The sequence below is a fragment of the Bos javanicus genome, chromosome X, assembly GCF_032452875.1.
Source record: "Bos javanicus breed banteng chromosome X, ARS-OSU_banteng_1.0, whole genome shotgun sequence".
NCBI classification, from domain to species: domain Eukaryota; kingdom Metazoa; phylum Chordata; class Mammalia; order Artiodactyla; family Bovidae; genus Bos; species Bos javanicus.
In genome coordinates, this window is record NC_083897.1 from 35,310,716 (window position 1) to 35,328,216 (window position 17,501).

A 17,501-nucleotide genomic window follows, 5' to 3' on the forward strand; every position below is an offset into this window, starting at 1 on the left:
AAAGTTATATTATATGTATAATCTGTGCTTTTAGGAAGGTAACAGAGCAAAGATGTGTTTCAGGAAAGCTTTCCTGAAACAAGGACAGTTGTGAATCTATAGAGTTAAGGGCAACATGCTGTCCTAGGAAAAATTCATACAGATAGATCAAGATCTATCCTTGTAAATAAAAGACACATGCATATGGGTTTCTAAGCCATAAAATCATCTCCTCATTATGTGAAAGCTTCTCAGGGTGGTTTTAAATTTCCTCATAACAATATTCAGTTCTAGAACCGAAAATAGCAACCAATGTCTATGTGGATGTTAGAGAAAGAGAATGCAACCCACAAATTGTACAACAGCCCAAATATAATTCAAGTATAAACACAACTGACAGATAATTTTATACATGTAAGATTGTCAGTAATGTTAGGCATTACTGACATAAGATAGTAGGAAATATGGTTCCCACGAACACTTCCTAAAGAAACTTCCAGAGGATAGCCTTGAGGTAACTAAGCGATGAACATAAACATGGATAAGAGGACTATTTTGAGAAGAGAATCTTTTTAAATATAGAACTGTGAGTAGTAAAATACAGAAATTATGACTGCATAAAAGCATGTAAATACTATAAAACTTGACAATGTGGAAACAGTTGTATAACAAAAGTTGAGCAATGACAGGAACTGGTAGAAAGCAAAGGTGAGAAGCAGGATAAGTATAATAATTTCCTTATATCTTGCAGTGGGTGAGGGATCAACAGACCTGGTTTATAACTGATGAATCAAGCATTAGATGGGTAAATATATTTTAAGGATACAAATGTTAACAACTAGACTAAGAATAATAATAAAACCAACCAAGAAATTCCTATGGTAGAGTAGATGGAGGAAGAAGAAATATACTTATTTCTCCATGATTTATAGCAAAGAGTTAATACATTTTATCTAAATAAATAGTTAAGATCTATTCTAAAAATTTTCCAACTCACCAGTCTATATTCTATGGATTCTATTCCTCCAGTTTGAAAAATCTTCATTATGTTTTCTCTTCTCCATGATTCTGGGGCCACATCTGCCCATTCTTTTTAGCATCGTGGGTTAGTCTTCATCTACAGCTAGAGATCTCAACTCTTTTAAAGCAGTCAAGGATACCAAACCTGATTTTACTGTATTTATGTTTTTCTATTCCTACCAACTCCAGGTGGTTTACTGGGATTTTTTTCTTTCTTCTCATCCATTAATCCAATTAACATTTATTCAGCTTTTACTATGAGTCAGATGCTGTACACAGATGCTAGCTAGTTAGACAAATGCAGGCAAGTCCCTGCCCTCAAGAAGTTCAGTCTAGTGAGGAAGTAGACAAATAGCTCTAATGCAAATAAATGCTTTTCATATCATGAGCAACCTTACCCACCCCCAGAAAAGCTGAAGCTATCTCATGATTCTGGAAAGCTTCTATGGAGAAAAATAGCATTTCATCTGGTTCTTAAAGACTGAGCAGGTCTTTATCAGGCAGGAAAATAAGAAAAGAACATTCCAGGTAGAGAGTAAAAATTAGCAAAGACACAGAAGGAATGATGATCATTTTTGTTTGATGGTAATGGGAACATATTGCCAAAATGAGGGGCAAAAGTGGCCCTAGAGACTGTTCTCTGGGTGGAAGATAAAGACCACTCTTCTGGGTGACTTTGTAAGTACAACATATTCCCCTTGGGTTCAGCAGTATCACACTTAGGTTTGATCCCTCACCACAAGGCATCAGCCCTCCATGATACCAACCCTCTTTTCTTTGCCCCCAGCAAACACTCCACACTGCCAAGAAGCATTCCAGTTGAGAATTGGATTGATGACCCCAGTGAATAGCACACAGCCCTGGCCAGTTCCCACAGGCTGCAGGCTGCCCACTCCTGGTTCCAATACAGTTCTCTCAGGGAATGCTTCCCAGCCCCCACCTTTCCTGTATCTTACCTTCATCTCCAGGGCCTCTGGCACCTTCTTGCCTTCCCAAGCCCAACTCCGCTTTGTGAAGTAGTTCACGGTTGCAAACTCAATCAGCGCAGAAAATACAAAGGCATAACACACGGCTATGAACCAATCCATGGCCGTCGCATATGCCACTTTAGGTAAGGAGTTTCTGGCACTGATACTCAAGGTGGTCATGGTGAGAACAGTGGTGACACCTAGGGAGAGAGAAAATAAGAACTAGTTGCCACTAAAAGACATTGAGTGTACCTGATGATATCACCATCTTCCTCCTTGAAAGGAGGAGCTAAACCCACCCAAAATGCCCTCTTTTAAAGTAAAAAAAAAAAAAAAAAAAATCAGATAATGTCAAAATGGAATGGTTCTACGTAGTAACCACCCCATCCCAATTATCACAGGAATAGGAATCTCCAGTATAGCATTTAAGAGTTGCCCTTTAACCTCAGCTTAAACATTTCCATTGAAGACTAGGTTGTAGGTAACCTATTTCAGTGTAATAGAGCTTTCTAATTAGAAAAGTCTACCTTATGCTGAAACCTGCCTTCCTCTAACTCCTAATCCACTGATTGATCTCAGAGGTTCTGTCTGGAGACGTAAGAAAAGAAACCCTGATTTTTTCTTTCTGGGACAGGACTTCAGAAAGTTGGAGAGAGTGGCCGTGGTTCCTTGTGAGTCTGTTCATCTCTAGAACATGACAAGCTCCTTCTTTTGTTTCTCCTCCTTCTCCATTCTGGTAAGATGCCTTCTCAACAGACCAGAACTTAGGCTAAGACTCAGGACATGGTCTGATATTAGCTGGAGATTCATTTAATTTATTGTGGACACTATTCCCCTAATAACACAACAAACTATTGTAGAAAAACTGTCCTTTAGCTACATCACAGTCTAGGTCCTATTGAATTCATGAGCAACCAAAACTATTCTCACATCTATTTCTTATGAGTTTTTGCCAAACCAGAGCTTGGTTTTAAATCAGTTGATTCTTTTTCTTGGTGGTATTTATTAACCTAAATTTAAGACTTTCTTTTACTCATTTTTAAATTATATTAAAAAAATTTTTGTAATCTGTTCATAGTTTAGATATGCACATGAACTATATAGTGTTGTGGTTAACATATTAACATATTGTTAACCACTTCATGGCAAATAGATGGGGAAACAGTGGAAACAGTGGCTGACTATTTTTGGGGATCTCCAAAATCAGTGCAGATGGTGACTGCAGCCATGAAATTAAAAGACGCTTACTCCTTGGAAGGAAAGTTATGACCAACCTAGACAGCATATTTAAAAGCAGAGACATTACTTTGCCAACAAAGGTCCATCTAGTCAAGGCTATGGTTTTTCCAGTAGTCATGTGTGGATGTGAGAGTTGGACTATAAGGAAAGCTGAGTGCCAAAGAATTGATGCTTTTGAACTGTGGTGTTGCAGAAGATTCTTGAGAGTCCCTTGGACTGCAAGAAGATCCAACAAGTCCATCCTAAAGATCAGTCCTGGGTGTTCATTGGAAGGACTAATACTGAAGCTGAAACTCCAATACTTTGGCCACCTGATGTGAAGAACTGACTCATTTGAAAAAACCCTGATGCTGGGAAAGATTGAGGGCAGGAGAAGGGGACGACAGAGGGTGAGATGGTTGGATGGCATTACCAACTCAATGGACATGAGTGTGGGTAGGCTCCAGGAGTTGGTGATGGATAGGGAAGCCTGGTGTGCTTCAGTTCATGGGATCACAAAAAGTCAGACACGATTGAGTGACTGAACTGAACTGAATTATTGTCACATTTTAACAATAATATTATACACTAATTTTGTCATTGTTAGTAAGAGTTCCAGTCTTAAATGTTATTGTTTTTTAGTTGTGAAGTTGTGTCTGACTCTTTTGCAAACCCACGGACTGCAACCCACCAGGGTCCTCTGTCCATGGGATTTCCCAGGCAAGAATACTGGAGTGGGTAGCCATTCCCTTCTACTGGGGATCTTCCTGACCAGGGATTGAACCCATGTCTCCTGCAGTGGCAGGCGGATTCTTCACTGCTGAGCCACCTGGGATGCCCCAGTCTTGAATACCTACACTAGAAGTAGGAAGTCCTGAGTTCTACTACTTACTGGTTTTGTATCTTGGGCAATTGCCTTAATATCTCCTTGCCTTCGTTCTTCCCATCTATATAAATATTCCCTACAGTCTCCTCCAGAATTTTGATGATGCAGTTGTGTACCCAAATCCATCCAGAATTTAGTAAGAAGGAATAGTCAGAACCTCTTTCTAAGTGTTGGATTCCTCAAGAAGATGGAGAGTGTGACCCTTATGAGCCTGGGTCAAGTAGGGTATGGAACGTAGTCCTAATGGGGTGAGATATGTTATATCAAAAAGCAAGCAGATGAGGCCTATTTACTATTAACTCTACCCAGAGAGTCAGCCATGTGTGCTGCAGTCTCTGGAGCCTCCTTTCATATCTTGATTCTTTGAATACCTTACTTACACATTTACTATATAAGTCAAAATCCAGACTGGCAAAAACTTAATACAGTTTCAACAAAGAGACCCTAAAGGAGCACCTTTACACAAACTGAGCAGAGAATTGTCAAGGCTGATTAGTGACAAGACAATTTAAGCTCTGTCAGGAACAAGCCATACAGCTAGGACCTCATAACAAAATCTGAATTTGTAGCCTGGTAAGCTCTGAGAATGGATCTAAAGCTCAGTAATCCTCTGATCACACCGAGCAAGTGATTCATGGAACAAACAAGTTATCTAATTTATGGTTATCAGCAAATGCAATTGTCCACACTGGTACATTGTTAACAGTGCCAAAGCACGGATCAAGAGAACCATACTGCAACACAAGTGTTTAGGTACCATATCTCAGTGGAGATGTTTAGAACTCTAGCCTCCAAGGCTTAATTAAAACTGTCATCTTGTGAAGAGTTCTTAGCTAGTCAGAGATGGTAGGGCCCTCAATCAAGCATCTGGTGTACTTCATGGATGGAAAAAGAGGTTTGGCATTTTAAAAGATCCAGGCCTGCCACCCAGGGCTTCTCTTTTAAGACTCTTCTACAAAGCTGTTCTGTGCCTGCCCTCTTCCTTCCTCTGAGTACTTCTAAAAGTCTAGTATGCTTCTTTGATAATGTATGTCTGTCCCACCCAACTAAAGTTGCTTGAGATAATGCAAGATAATCTCCCCATCTCAAAATTCTTAACTTAGAACAAATCTGTAAAGTCCTTTTGTCATATAATGTAACATTCACAAATTCCAGAGATTAGAATATAGGTATCACTAGGGACCATTATTAAGCCTACCACAATCCTAGTTCTAACCCTTAATTTCACTCAAGCTAAAAGCCTTTCTTGTGTAACCTTAAAACTCAAACTCTTATCTACCAAGATAAGTAGTCCATCCATCGATCCATTTTCCTGCTACAACAGTACCAGCTCATGTTATTAACATTCCAGTTTTCAGTTCCTTCTTCCATTTGGGCCACTGAGTGTTTGATTTATGAGCTCAGATATTAAAAAAGAATGTTTTCTATGTTCTATCTGTTTTTTTTTTTTAAGGATTTTGTACAGGAAGATTTTTTTCAAGGTATCTAGTTTGCAACATTTCCAAAAATTGGGCAAATATAATCTACTCCTATATAGATTATGCACCCCTCAACTTCATTAGGGCTGTTCTTTTCAAATCACTAGCAACCAAGCATATCATGATCCCAAATATAGTTTTTATCTGCATTTTACCTAAACATACAGAATTCACCCCAATTGATTATTCCCTGCTTCTTGAATGCTCGCCTCTTTTGATTTCCATGATATCACACCATTTCTCATTTTTTTCTTTTTACAGATTATTTCTCTTTCTTTCTCCACTACTGTCTCCTCTTCTACCTGACCTAAAATGCTTCTTCTTTCTGAAACATCATTTATTCTTTAATTACACAATATAGCTTCAATATCTCTGTAGGAAATACTGGCCTTCTTTGGGAATACTCAGTATATCAAAGTATGTGAATACAATTTAGTGGATTAAGAGTCAATTAATGTTTATCTCCTAAAAAAAATCTTACAATGAGAAAAACGTACAGAAAACAGTTTATGTGCTTTAAGTCTCTCATGGAAAAGTGCTAAAGTTATGCAAATCTCTTCCTAGACAACAGTCAATTCATAGTGAAAAAAATTTCTCTAATTATAGGTATTCTTGTAAAAACCTTCCAACTTTGTAGCTCTTACTGAATATCACACAATTCATACTTTGAAAAAGGCTAGAGAGGAAGCAGCAAAGTCAGATGGTCATATAAAAAGCTGGGTTATTAAAAAGCCCCAATCTACTTCTCTGTCTTCAGCTTAGTTTCTCCCCTTCCCTTTCTCCAGCTCTGCCCACTAATTTCCTCTCCATTTCACTGAAAGTTCCATCCCTCTCCAGCTCTGGAAGCAAACCTGACTGAGATAGGAAGCATTTCAGTAAACCTTAATGTTCCAATACTCTTCTTATTCCCACTTTTAATAATTCAGTTGCTGAACATACCAAGGTATGATGACTTAGTTACTAATGCTAGGCTCAGGTGTTTCTCCCATTCACTACAGTAATGATTCTTCTACCATCCTTACCCCTACTCTGACTGTTCATCATAACACCTTGCAAATGTCCCCTGACCCTATTCTTCATAAAACAATACTCACCAAAGACCGTGCGGGCAGGGACAGACTCTCTGTTGAGCCAGAAAGACACTTGTGACAGGATGACAGTCATGATACATGGCAAGTAGGTCTGGATCACAAAGTAGCCAATTTTTCGCTTGAGGTGGAAGTGGGTTGTCATGACGACATATTCTCCTAGAGAGTAAAAATTAGACATTATTGCAGTCAAACATTGTTGGATCAAGGTGGGCCCCAATTCAGTTCACAAAGCTCCTTAACCTTATACTCAGAATAAGACATTCCAGTACCTCTCAGGTCCACGTAACCAGATCTCTTTAATAATCATGAAGAAGTACAGAGGTGGGTTTTTGTTTTTGTTTTTTTTGGTGAAAATGTTACCAAACACAAATCCATGTGACCAACACACATTGAGGCCATACAATACTAAAATGTCGGAACTTGGCACAAAGAAAGGTTTCTTGCAGGGCCATGCAAGGAGATGAGTGGCTTATGCCCTAAAAACCTTGAACTCCCAGAAAGCTTTCAGCAAAGCCCTTTTATAGGAAAGGTGAGGGATGGCCATGGTTTGTTGTTACAAACTTCTTGTTGTCAGATCCTTTGTTCTTGAGCTGAAGTCACAGTCAGGTCACCATGTTCCTGTAAACCTTCACCAAAACAAATGTTATTCTCTGTTCTAACAAAAACAGGCAAGGTCCCAAGGTCAACCTTCACCCGTCAAGCTCCAGGCCTGGCTAAGAGGAAGGGGTCACTGCATGGATCGGTTACTGTGCCCAGAAGCATTCATCCAGCCCCCAGTGTGCATCCTCTTGCTAGTGCCCTGGCCCAGCTGAAGAGGCAGATCTCAGCTGGAGGCGCCCTCAGGACCAAGTCTTCAGACCCTGCCCAGCCATCATCACCGAGGGAGCCAAAATGCACAGGACTGAACTGGCCCTCAAACTTTTTATTTAAACTGAAGGGAATCTGAGAACTCCATGGACTGCAACCTATGAAGACACTGCCACCATTAGGCTGCAGACAGGGGAAGAGGTTTATGGCTGCTTTGAGGCCTGGGCTTGGAAAATGGGTATCTGTAGCGATGACTTGGAGCTCTGTAGGACACAGCCCTCTGCCTGTCCCCAGGGGGCCCCCAGCTCACCCACTGGCCTGAGGCTGAAGTGCCTGGAGGGCCTGGAAAGAAGGCCAAGATCCGCCTCTCACTGTATTCTCTGTCACAAGGACACCTGCAAGCTGACTACTGGCTGAGCAGGCTCTCTAAACACCCTGGTAAAGGTCTCATGCTAATGGCTGTGTGCCTGTCCTGCTCCTGTTACATCCTAGAAGGGCACTGTAGGGGCCTGGATGACAGCTGAACTGAGGGGTCTGCACCATCCAATAGCAGGTGCCTGGTGTGTGAGTGAGCAGAGGCTAGCATCTCCAGCCCCAAATCCAGACACTTGTATTGAGGTGGAGGGAAAATCTGGGGGAGGTATCACATCCTAGATCCTAGTAGGGTAGCCCCAGCTGGCCCATCTGTCCAGGCACGTACTGTCCCACCTAGCAGAGGGTTTGATAGGAGCAGGCAGATCAGGCAGCTGCAATATTGCCTCTGGGGCCATTTCCTCATTCCCTCCCTGACCTCAGGAGGGCAAATGGCCTTGCTTCCTGGTCTCCCCTCACTGTTGGAGGTGCCCCTACTGCACGTGCAGTGGAGCCTACATGCATCTGACCCAATAAACCCTGCTAGAGCATGACCACTTCTATTACAAGGTCATGATGTTCTAGCTGAAGCATTTTCAACTGGCCTTTCATGCCAGCAGAGGGTCTCCTCAATTCATGGTCAAGAGCAGCGCCATATCCACTGATCTGCTGGTCTACCTGTCAGTGAGTCTGCCTCTACCTGTCTTGGTGATCTGCAACAACTCAGACTTGCCCAAGGCAAGAAGGTGCAATGTATGTGTGCACACCTCATGTTTCCACAGCATACTACTCTGCCAGGCCTTGCTTGGCAACTGCCTGGGCGAAGGCACAGAGCACACAAACGAGCTTGTCTCACTCCCTTGGCATTCTTATCCAGGTCTGTATCTTTAAATAATACCTTTAACTTTGATAACTCCCCAATGTGTATTTTCTGCCTGGGCTTCCTACTTGTTATGGTTGTGGGTTGAATTGTGTCTCCTAGAAATATATGAAGTCATAAACCTGAATGCCTCAAAATGTGACTTTCTTTAGAAAGAGGCATGCTGCAGATATAGCTAGTTAAAATAAGTTCATACCGGAGTAGGATGGACGTGATCTACTATGATTGATGCTCTCTTATAAAAAGAAAGACACAAAGGGAAATATGTGATGACAGAGGCAGAGATTGTAATAGGGGTGAGGCAGATACGAGCTATAGCAGCCCCACTCAGCCACTGGTATGCACCACAGTGGGTCCCTCCCCCTTCCCCTCTTCTATATATAAGGAGCCTAAATTTGGACTGATGGAAAATGGTTTTTTTGAGACGCTACTCTGCCATTTTCTTGGTCTGCTAGCTTTTCTATTAAAGTCATTCCTTGCTCCAACAACTCGTCTCCAGATTGATTGGCCTATTGTGCAGCGAGCAGAACAATCTTAGGCTCAGTAACAAATTTTTGGTGAAACCACCCAGGAGCCTTGATACTTGTGACCAACCAGCCCTGCTTGGGGAATTTTAGCGTAAGGCCCTAGCAGCTGCCAGAACCATTTGTCCTGAGGATCTTCTCTTCAAAATTCCCTAGAGCAGCACTGGGTGACGTTTGGGAACCGACAGGCTTGATATGGTAGGGTGAGTTGCTCAGGTATGTACAACTGGAAACATCTTCCCTTCTCAATTTATGTTTTTTTCCTTAAAGGAAAAGCCCATTTGTTCATGGTACCCTTTTGGAGAGGGCAGTTGTTCGAGGGCTTCCCAGGTGGTACAGAAGTAAAGAATCTGCCTGCCAATGTAGGAGATGAGAGTTTGATCCCTGGGTCAGGAAGATCCCCTGGAGAAGGAAGTGGCACCCCACTCCAGTATTCTTGCCTGGAAAATCCCATGGATAAAGGAGACTGGTAGGCAACAGTCTATGGGGTTGCAAAGAGTTGGACACAACTGAGTGACTCAGCATGCATGCACACATGAATTGTTGAACTCTATCTGATTTTTGAACCATTTCTTTCCATTTTGTTTTGTGTTCACTTGCTTTTGTTTTGTATTTGTTTGTTCCTGTTCTGCCCTCATTCACGATGGACCCTATTTGTGCCTCTGGCATTGGAATTTGCTTGTCCTTTTTGTGTTTTGTTGTTCTTGAACTTATAAATATGGGAAATACTCCATATGTCCCTAAGAAAAGCCCTTTGGGATGTACCTTAAGTAAATGGGCAAAAAATAGTTGTGAGCCTATGACTAAGGAACAGATGATATTCTATTGTCATAGTGTGCGGTCCCAGTATGTTAGGATCAGGAGAGCTATGGCCTTTGAATGGCTCACTTAATTATACAGTCTTGCAATTAGAATTGTTTTGTGAAAGAGCAGGTGAAAATGATGAGATTCTACATGGAGAAGCATTTATGCTATTGCATTAAGAGGAAAAGCAGTCAAATGGCTACTGCCTTATGGTACAGTGGTCTGAAGGGAAAACCTGTTCTCCGAGAGGGAGAGGGAGAAAGCAAGAGTGAGGACATGCTATTTCAAAACTTAAAACCCCCTCCGACCAACCCAGCTCCCCCACTGGCCGAGCAGGATGCACTAACATACGCACTGTCTCCTGTCTCCCCTACTTATGAGAATCAATTAGAAGTTTCTATGTTAACCTCCAGGTCACAGGAGCCTGGTTTGTTATCACCATCTAAGACCTGACAGGGCACCCAATTTGGACTGGGAGCCACTTCTGGAGCAGGGCAGTCTTCTTTGTGCACATATCCTATAGGAGGCCTTAATGCAGATGGCCAAAGAGCTGGGTTTCCATGGATGCACAAGTCATTCTCAACTTCAGATTTGTTTAGTTGGAAAAAACCATAACCCTACATACTGAGAGGACCCCCTCCATATGACTGAACTTTTCACTTCTATCTTTGTCATTCACCATCCCTCTTGGGCAGACATTCACATTTGTATGAAGTTGATGCTTACTGGGGATGAAAGGAGGATGCTCACTGACAAGGCTAGAGAGGAAGCATAGCAGCTTCATCTAGCAGATCCAGAGTGGAACTTCAGAAGCAAGTCTGGCAGTTCCTATTGCTGAACCTGACTGGGATCCTAACAATGGAGAAGTGACACACCTAAAGCATTCTAGGAAGTGTATCTTAGCAGCTCTTTGAAAGGGAGTACCTAAGCAAAAGACCTTAAAATAAATTCAGGAGATACACCAAAAACCCTATAAGGATCTGTTAGGGGAAGCACACTGACTGAAACCGCCCACCCTGGCCAGGCACCATAGTAACCATTTGCATGAGGTGCTTTATGACAGGAGATCCTGATAAGGAATACGAAACTAATAAGCCACCACCAACCGGAAGAGTTCGGGAAAGGTCAAAAGGAGACACAGGGTGTCCATCTACTTCCCAGAATCCTGCTCACTAGCATCCATCTTGGCTGAGCGATGTGTGCACCACCAGGAAAGACTGAATTAGAATGACTGGCCAAAGACCACCCTGAAACTAATCCTATCACCATAAGACCCAAGACTGCGAGCCACGCGGCAGAGCTGTTCTCCTGGGTTCCCTTACCCTACTGCTCTCCACCTGGGTGCCCTTCCCAATAAAATCTCTTGCTTTGTCAGCACGTGTCTCCTCGGACAATTCTTTTCCGAGTGTTAGACAAGAGCCCAATTTCAGGCCCTGGAAGGGGTCCCCCTTCCTGCAACAGATCCATCACAGTTTCTAGAAACAATTTTTCAAGCTTATAGGTGCTACATTGATACAGACCCTGAGGTGTCCAAAAATATGAGAATGGTAAATATGGCCTTCATTGGGCAAAATGCTTCAGACACAAGAAGAAAATTACAAACGTTAGATCGTGCATCTGGAATGAACTCTTATCAATCAGTAAATATTGCTTTTAAAGAGTTGAATAACACGGAACAAAGAGAGAACTAAGATGATCAAGATGGAATGCCACTTTCCTGGCAGCAGCACTAGATTTCTGGAAGGCAAGTATCCTGAAGAGAGAGATAAGCCACCACTGTGGAAGGAACAATGTACTTAGTGCAAGTAGGAAGGGCTTTTGAAAACAGATTGCCCTAGGCTAAGGAATAAGAAGGAAAACAATAAAAGAAAGACAGGTGCCTCTCCTCTGGTAGAAAGAGAGGAACACTCTAATGAAGAATGAAGAGGCCTGGGGTCTCCCTTGGACCCGAGGCATCCAATTCTAATTTCTCCACAGGAGCCCCAGGTAACTTTGACAATGGGAGACAAGTTGATTGAGTTTCTGATACATCTGCGAATGGAGCATACTCTGTGGTAAACATCAAAGTAGCATAGAAAACATCTCAGTCCATCCCGATCATGTGTGTTTCTGGAGAAGTGCAAAATTATTCTTTCTTACAACCTCTAGAATGCCAGTTAGGGGACCTTACCCTGAAACACAGGCTTCCCAATTGGTGCAAGTACAAAGAACCTGCCTGTCAATGCAGGAGACAGAAGAGACCCAGGTTCAGTCCCTGGGTTGGAAAGATTCCCTGGAGGAGGGCATGGCAATCCACTGTAGGCATTCTTGCCTGGAGAATCCCATGCATAGAGGAGCCTGGTGGGCTACAGTCCATAGGGTCACAAAGAGTTGGACATGACCAAAGCAACTTAGAATGCATGCACGAACCCTGAAACACAGTTTCCTGTATATGCCAGAGTGTCCAATCCCTCTTTTGGGCTGAGATCTCCTTTGTAAATTAAATGCTCAAGTAACTTATCAGGACAGTTTGACGTCAGGGTCCCACTAGAACACACCATAAGCCTGCAGATGGCAGTCACAGATGGCCCAGAAAAGGAGACTGAGCTTTTACCTCTGAAGTCTATGGAAAGGTAAGACAAGAAGTGTGGGCTAATGGCACCCCAGAGAAGGCCCCAAAATGCATGGCCAACATTAAGAAGTGATGCTGGGACACCTAATCTAATACAATACTCTCTGAGACAAGAGGCTCAAAAGGGAATTCAGCCAATTCTTGAAAAGTTTTTGAAAACAGGAGTGATTAAACCTTGCAGGTTCCTGTATAATACCCCTATCCTCCCAGTCAAAAAGTCCAACTCAAAGGGTATCACTTTGTCCAAGACTTGAGAGCTATTAGTGAAATAGTTCAAGATTTACACCCTGTGGTACCCAATCCATATACTCTGCTCACAACTATTCTGGGAGAATACAGTTGGTTCTCAGTTTGGGACTTGAAGGATGAATTTTTCTGCATTCCTATTGCAGAAGAATCATAGCAGCTTTTTGCTTTTGAATGGCAGGACCCCGAAACACAAATAATCCGACAGTATTTTTGTGCAGTCCTGCCTCAAGGATTTAAGAATTCTTTTACCTTGTTTGAGGAAATGTTGGCAAGGGACCTTAGAAACTTAATATTGGATGAAGGACTCATACTCCAATATGTGGATGACTTGCTCATAGCAAATCCTACTTATGACAAGTGTCTACAAAATACCATCAGAACCCTGAACTATTTGGCCAGTTGTGGATATAAGGTTTCCCAGAAAAAAGTCCAAATATGTAAGCAACAAAGTCAAGTATCTAGGTCTTGACATTTCCAAAGGACAGGGAGGTCTTGCCTGACAGAAGATGGGCAATTGCAGGCTTGAGAACACCCAAGACTCATAGACAACATAGAGGTTTTCTTGGAATGGCAGGGCTCTGTTGGATTTGGATCCCAAACTATGGGGTCATAGGGAATCCCCTTTATGGGGCACTGAAGGGATATGATCTTCAGTCCCTTACTTGGACGAGAGTGCCAAACAGCTTTTGCGACATTAAGAGCAAAGTTTCAGCTCTGGCTTTGGGACTACTGGATCTAAAGAAACCTTTCAAACTGTATGTACATGAGAGAAAAGGCATAAGCCTTGGGGTGCTAATCCAAACCCTGGGGAATATCCCCAGACTGCTTGCCTACTTCTCAAAACAACTAGAACAGACTGTCAAGAGGTGGCCTCTTGCCTTCAAGCTGTGGCAGCTAGTTGTGACATACTTCAAGAAGCTGAGAACTTTACCCTGGGGCAACCCACCACTGTGTATGTTCCTCATCATGTCCTCACTTTGCTGGAATAGAAAGGAGGTTATTGGCTGACTTCTGGGGAAATGGGAAAGTACCAAGCCATTCTACTGGACAATCCTAATGTGAGAATTCAAGTCACTTCAGCCCTAAAGCCAGCCATATTGCTGCGGATTGATGCTGCCCAATCCTCGAGCATGACTGCCTACACACCATCGAGCTAGTGTACTCCAGCAGACTGGACTTAATGGCCCAACCCTTGGCTAAGCTGGATGTGGAACTGTTCACCAACACAAGCAGCTTTGTGGACAAAGGTAGGCGATGCACTGGGTATGCAGTGGTAACCCTCACAGAGACTATGGAAACAGAAGCCCTGCCCCCAGGGAGCTCAGCTCAGAAGGCAGAAATCAAGACCCTAACAAGGGTCCTGCTCCTTACTAAAGAGAAACAAGAAAATATATACACAGACTCTTGCTATGCATCTTCTGTAGTGCATGCTCACGGGGCAATCTGGAAATAAAGTGGGCTCCTCACTTCGAACAATAAAGACCTAAAACATGCTCCTGAAATTCTGTTACTATTAGAAGCAGTCCATAAGCCTTCACAAGTGGCCATAAAGCACTGCCCAGGCCACCATAAGGGTGAGACTCATATAATAAAGGGGAATTGGTTAGCTGACCAAGCTGCAAAGAAAGCAAGCCATGATAAGGTCACCCCTTCCACAGACTGACTTGTCAAAATACCACCCAGCATATTCAGAAAAGGACGAGGAGAGGGCCAATGAGTGGGTTTCACTCTTGACCATAACTCACCTGATTGGAAATGTAATGCACAAGGAAGAATTGTTTTGATCCCTGTCACTTTCCTGGACACTGTGCTGCAGCAGCACATTCATGACAGCACCCATTATGGGACAGATGCCAAGTTACAGTGGATTTGGAAACATATAATGGAACCTCACCTACAAAGGACCATCTAGCAAGTCACTCAGAATTGTATGATTTGTGCTAAAATTAACCCCCAAACCTCTTTCAGACAGCCTCAGATGGGGACCCAGAACAAAGGAACTTGCCCCACTGAGGTCTAGCAAATAGATTTTATTCAAATGCCTCAAATTGTAGGAAACTTCAGAACCTGCTGGTATGTGTGGACACCATTTAAGGATGGGTGGAAGCCTATCCTACCCAGACAGAAAAGGCCTCTGAAGTGGTTAAAGTCCTCCTTAAGGAAATTATTCCCTGCTTTGGACTACTTAATATCCTCCAAAGTGATAACAGGCCTGCTTTTGTCTCTAGCATAACCCAACAAGTGTCTAAAACACTGAACTGATTGGAAGTTACATTCATCCTGGGGATCAGAAACAACATGAGAAACTGAGAAACTGAATCATACATTAAAAAGGAGCATTGCTAAAATATGTCAAGACATTAACTCACTTATACAGGAGGAGGTAACCAATACCATCCCCCCAAAAAAGAAATGCAAGGCAAAATGGTTATCTCAGGAGGCCTTACAAATAGCTTAGAAAAGAGGAGAAGCAAGAGGCAAAGGAGAAAGGGAAAGATAGAACCAACTGAATGCAGAGTTCCAGAGAATAGCAACAAGAGATAAGAAAGCCTTCTTAAGTGAATAATGCAAAGAAATAGAGGAAAACAATAGAATGGGAAAGACTAGAGAGCTCTTCAAGAAAATTAGAGATACCAAGGGAACATTTCATGCAAAGATGGGTACAATAATGGATAGAAATGGTAAGGATCTACAGAAGCAGAAGAGATTAAGAAGAAGTGGCAAGAATATACAGAAGAACTGTATAAAAAAGAACTTAATGACCCAGATAACTATGATGGTGTGGTCACTCACCTAGAGCCAGATATCCTGTAGTGTGAACTCACATGGGCCTTAGGAAGCATTACTATGAGCAAAGCTAGTGCAGGTGATAGAATTCCACCTGAGCTATTCAAAACCCTAAAAGATGATGCTGTTAAAGTGACACACTCAATATGTCAGCAAATTTGGAAAACTCATCAGGGGACATAGGACTGGAAAAGGTCAGTTTTCATTCCAATCCCAACGAAAGGCAATGCCGATGAATGTTCAAACTACCATATAATTGCACTCATCTCACACGCTAGCTTGGAGAAGGAAATGGCAACCCACTCCAGTATTCTTGCCTGGAGAATCCCAGGGACAGAGGAGCCTAGTGGGCTGCTGTCTATGGGGTCACACATAGTCAGACATGACTGAAGCGACTTAGCAGCAGTAGTAGCACACACTAGCAAAGTAATGCTCAAAATCCTTCAAACTAGACTTCAACAGTATGTGAACTGAGAAATTCCAGATGTATAAGCTGGACTTAGAAAAGACAGAGGAATCAGAGGTCAAATCGCGAACACCCCCTGGATCATACAAAAAGGAAGAGAATTCCAGGAAAACATTTACTTCTGCTTCATTGACTATGCTGGACTGTGTGGATCACAACAAACTGTGGAAAATTAAGAGATGGGAATTGCAGACCACCTTACCTGCCTCCTGAGAAACCTGTAGACAGGTCAGGAAGCAACAGTTAGGACCAGAGATGAAACAACAGACTGGTTCAAAATTGGGAAAGGAGTATGACAAGGCTGTATATTATCACCCTGCTTATTTAACTTATATGCAGATTACATTATGTGAAATGCTGGCTGGGCGAAGCACAAGCTGGAATCAGGACTGCCGGGAGAAACATCAATAACCTCAGATATGCAGATGACAGAACCCTTATGGCAGAAAGAAAAGAAGAACTAAAGAGCCTCTTGATGAAAGTGAAAGAGGAGAGTGAAAAAGCTGGTTTAAAACTCAACATCCCAAAAACAAAGATCATGACATTCAATTCCATCACTTCATGGCAAATAGATGGGGGAAAAGTGGAAACAGTGGCAGATTTTCCTTTCTTGGGCTCCAAAATCACTGCAGACAGTGAACTGCAGCAGTGAAATTAAGACACTTGCTCCTTGGAAGAAAAGCTATGACAAACCTTGACAACATATTAAAAAGCAGAGAAATCATTTAACTGACAAAGATCCATAGAGTCAAAGCTATGGTTTTTCCAGTAGTCATGTATGGCTGTGAGAGCTGGACCATAAAGAAGGCTGAGTGCCAAAGAATCGATGCTTTTGAACTGTGGTGTTGGAGAAGACTTTTGAGAGTCCCTTGGACTGCAAGGACATCCAACCAGTCAATCTTAAAGGAAGTCAACCCTGACTATTCATTGGAAGGACTGATGCTGAAGCTCTGTACTTTTTCCACTGGATGCAAAGAGCTGAATTTTTGGAAAAGACCCTGAAGCTGGGCAAGACTGAGGGCAGGAGGAGAAGGAAGAGAGAAAGGATGAGATGGTTGGATGGCATCACTGACTCAAAGGACATGAGTTTGAGCAAACTTGGGAGGGCAGGAAAGCTTGGTGAGTTACAGTCCATTGCGGTAGCAAATAGTAGGACACAGGTGAGCAACTGAACAACAAGGCCTTTCCAGCTGCCATGCTACCGATCAGAGCGGCTCCCAGAAACAGGCTTAATTTAAGCCATTTTGAAATCTATAGTTTGCCATTCCAGGTGTCTGCCCAGGTGTGAGAATCTATAAATGCTGTGAAAGATCTCACAGTTTTAACTGTTCAGGTATTTGCTTCCAGCAGGTCTGCCTATCCAATGGAAATAGCCTTACATC

The 17,501-nt window shown here is 42.6% G+C and overlaps 1 protein-coding gene across 2 annotated transcripts in view; it reads right to left on the reverse strand.

Moving 5' to 3' along the window:
* Window positions 1-17,501, reverse strand: part of GABRA3 (gamma-aminobutyric acid type A receptor subunit alpha3) — a 241,699-nt gene that overhangs the window by 13,684 nt on the left and 210,514 nt on the right. For both annotated transcript variants that reach the window (XR_009734880.1, XM_061408863.1), the window contains exons 8-9: window positions 6,644-6,796; window positions 1,956-2,167 (exon numbers count right to left, since the gene is read on the reverse strand). Coding sequence is in view for 1 of the 2 variants with exons in the window: in XM_061408863.1 (XP_061264847.1) it covers window positions 1,956-2,167; window positions 6,644-6,796 (365 nt within the window). In the remaining variant the exon portion in view is untranslated. The remainder of the gene's footprint in view (window positions 1-1,955; window positions 2,168-6,643; window positions 6,797-17,501) is intronic.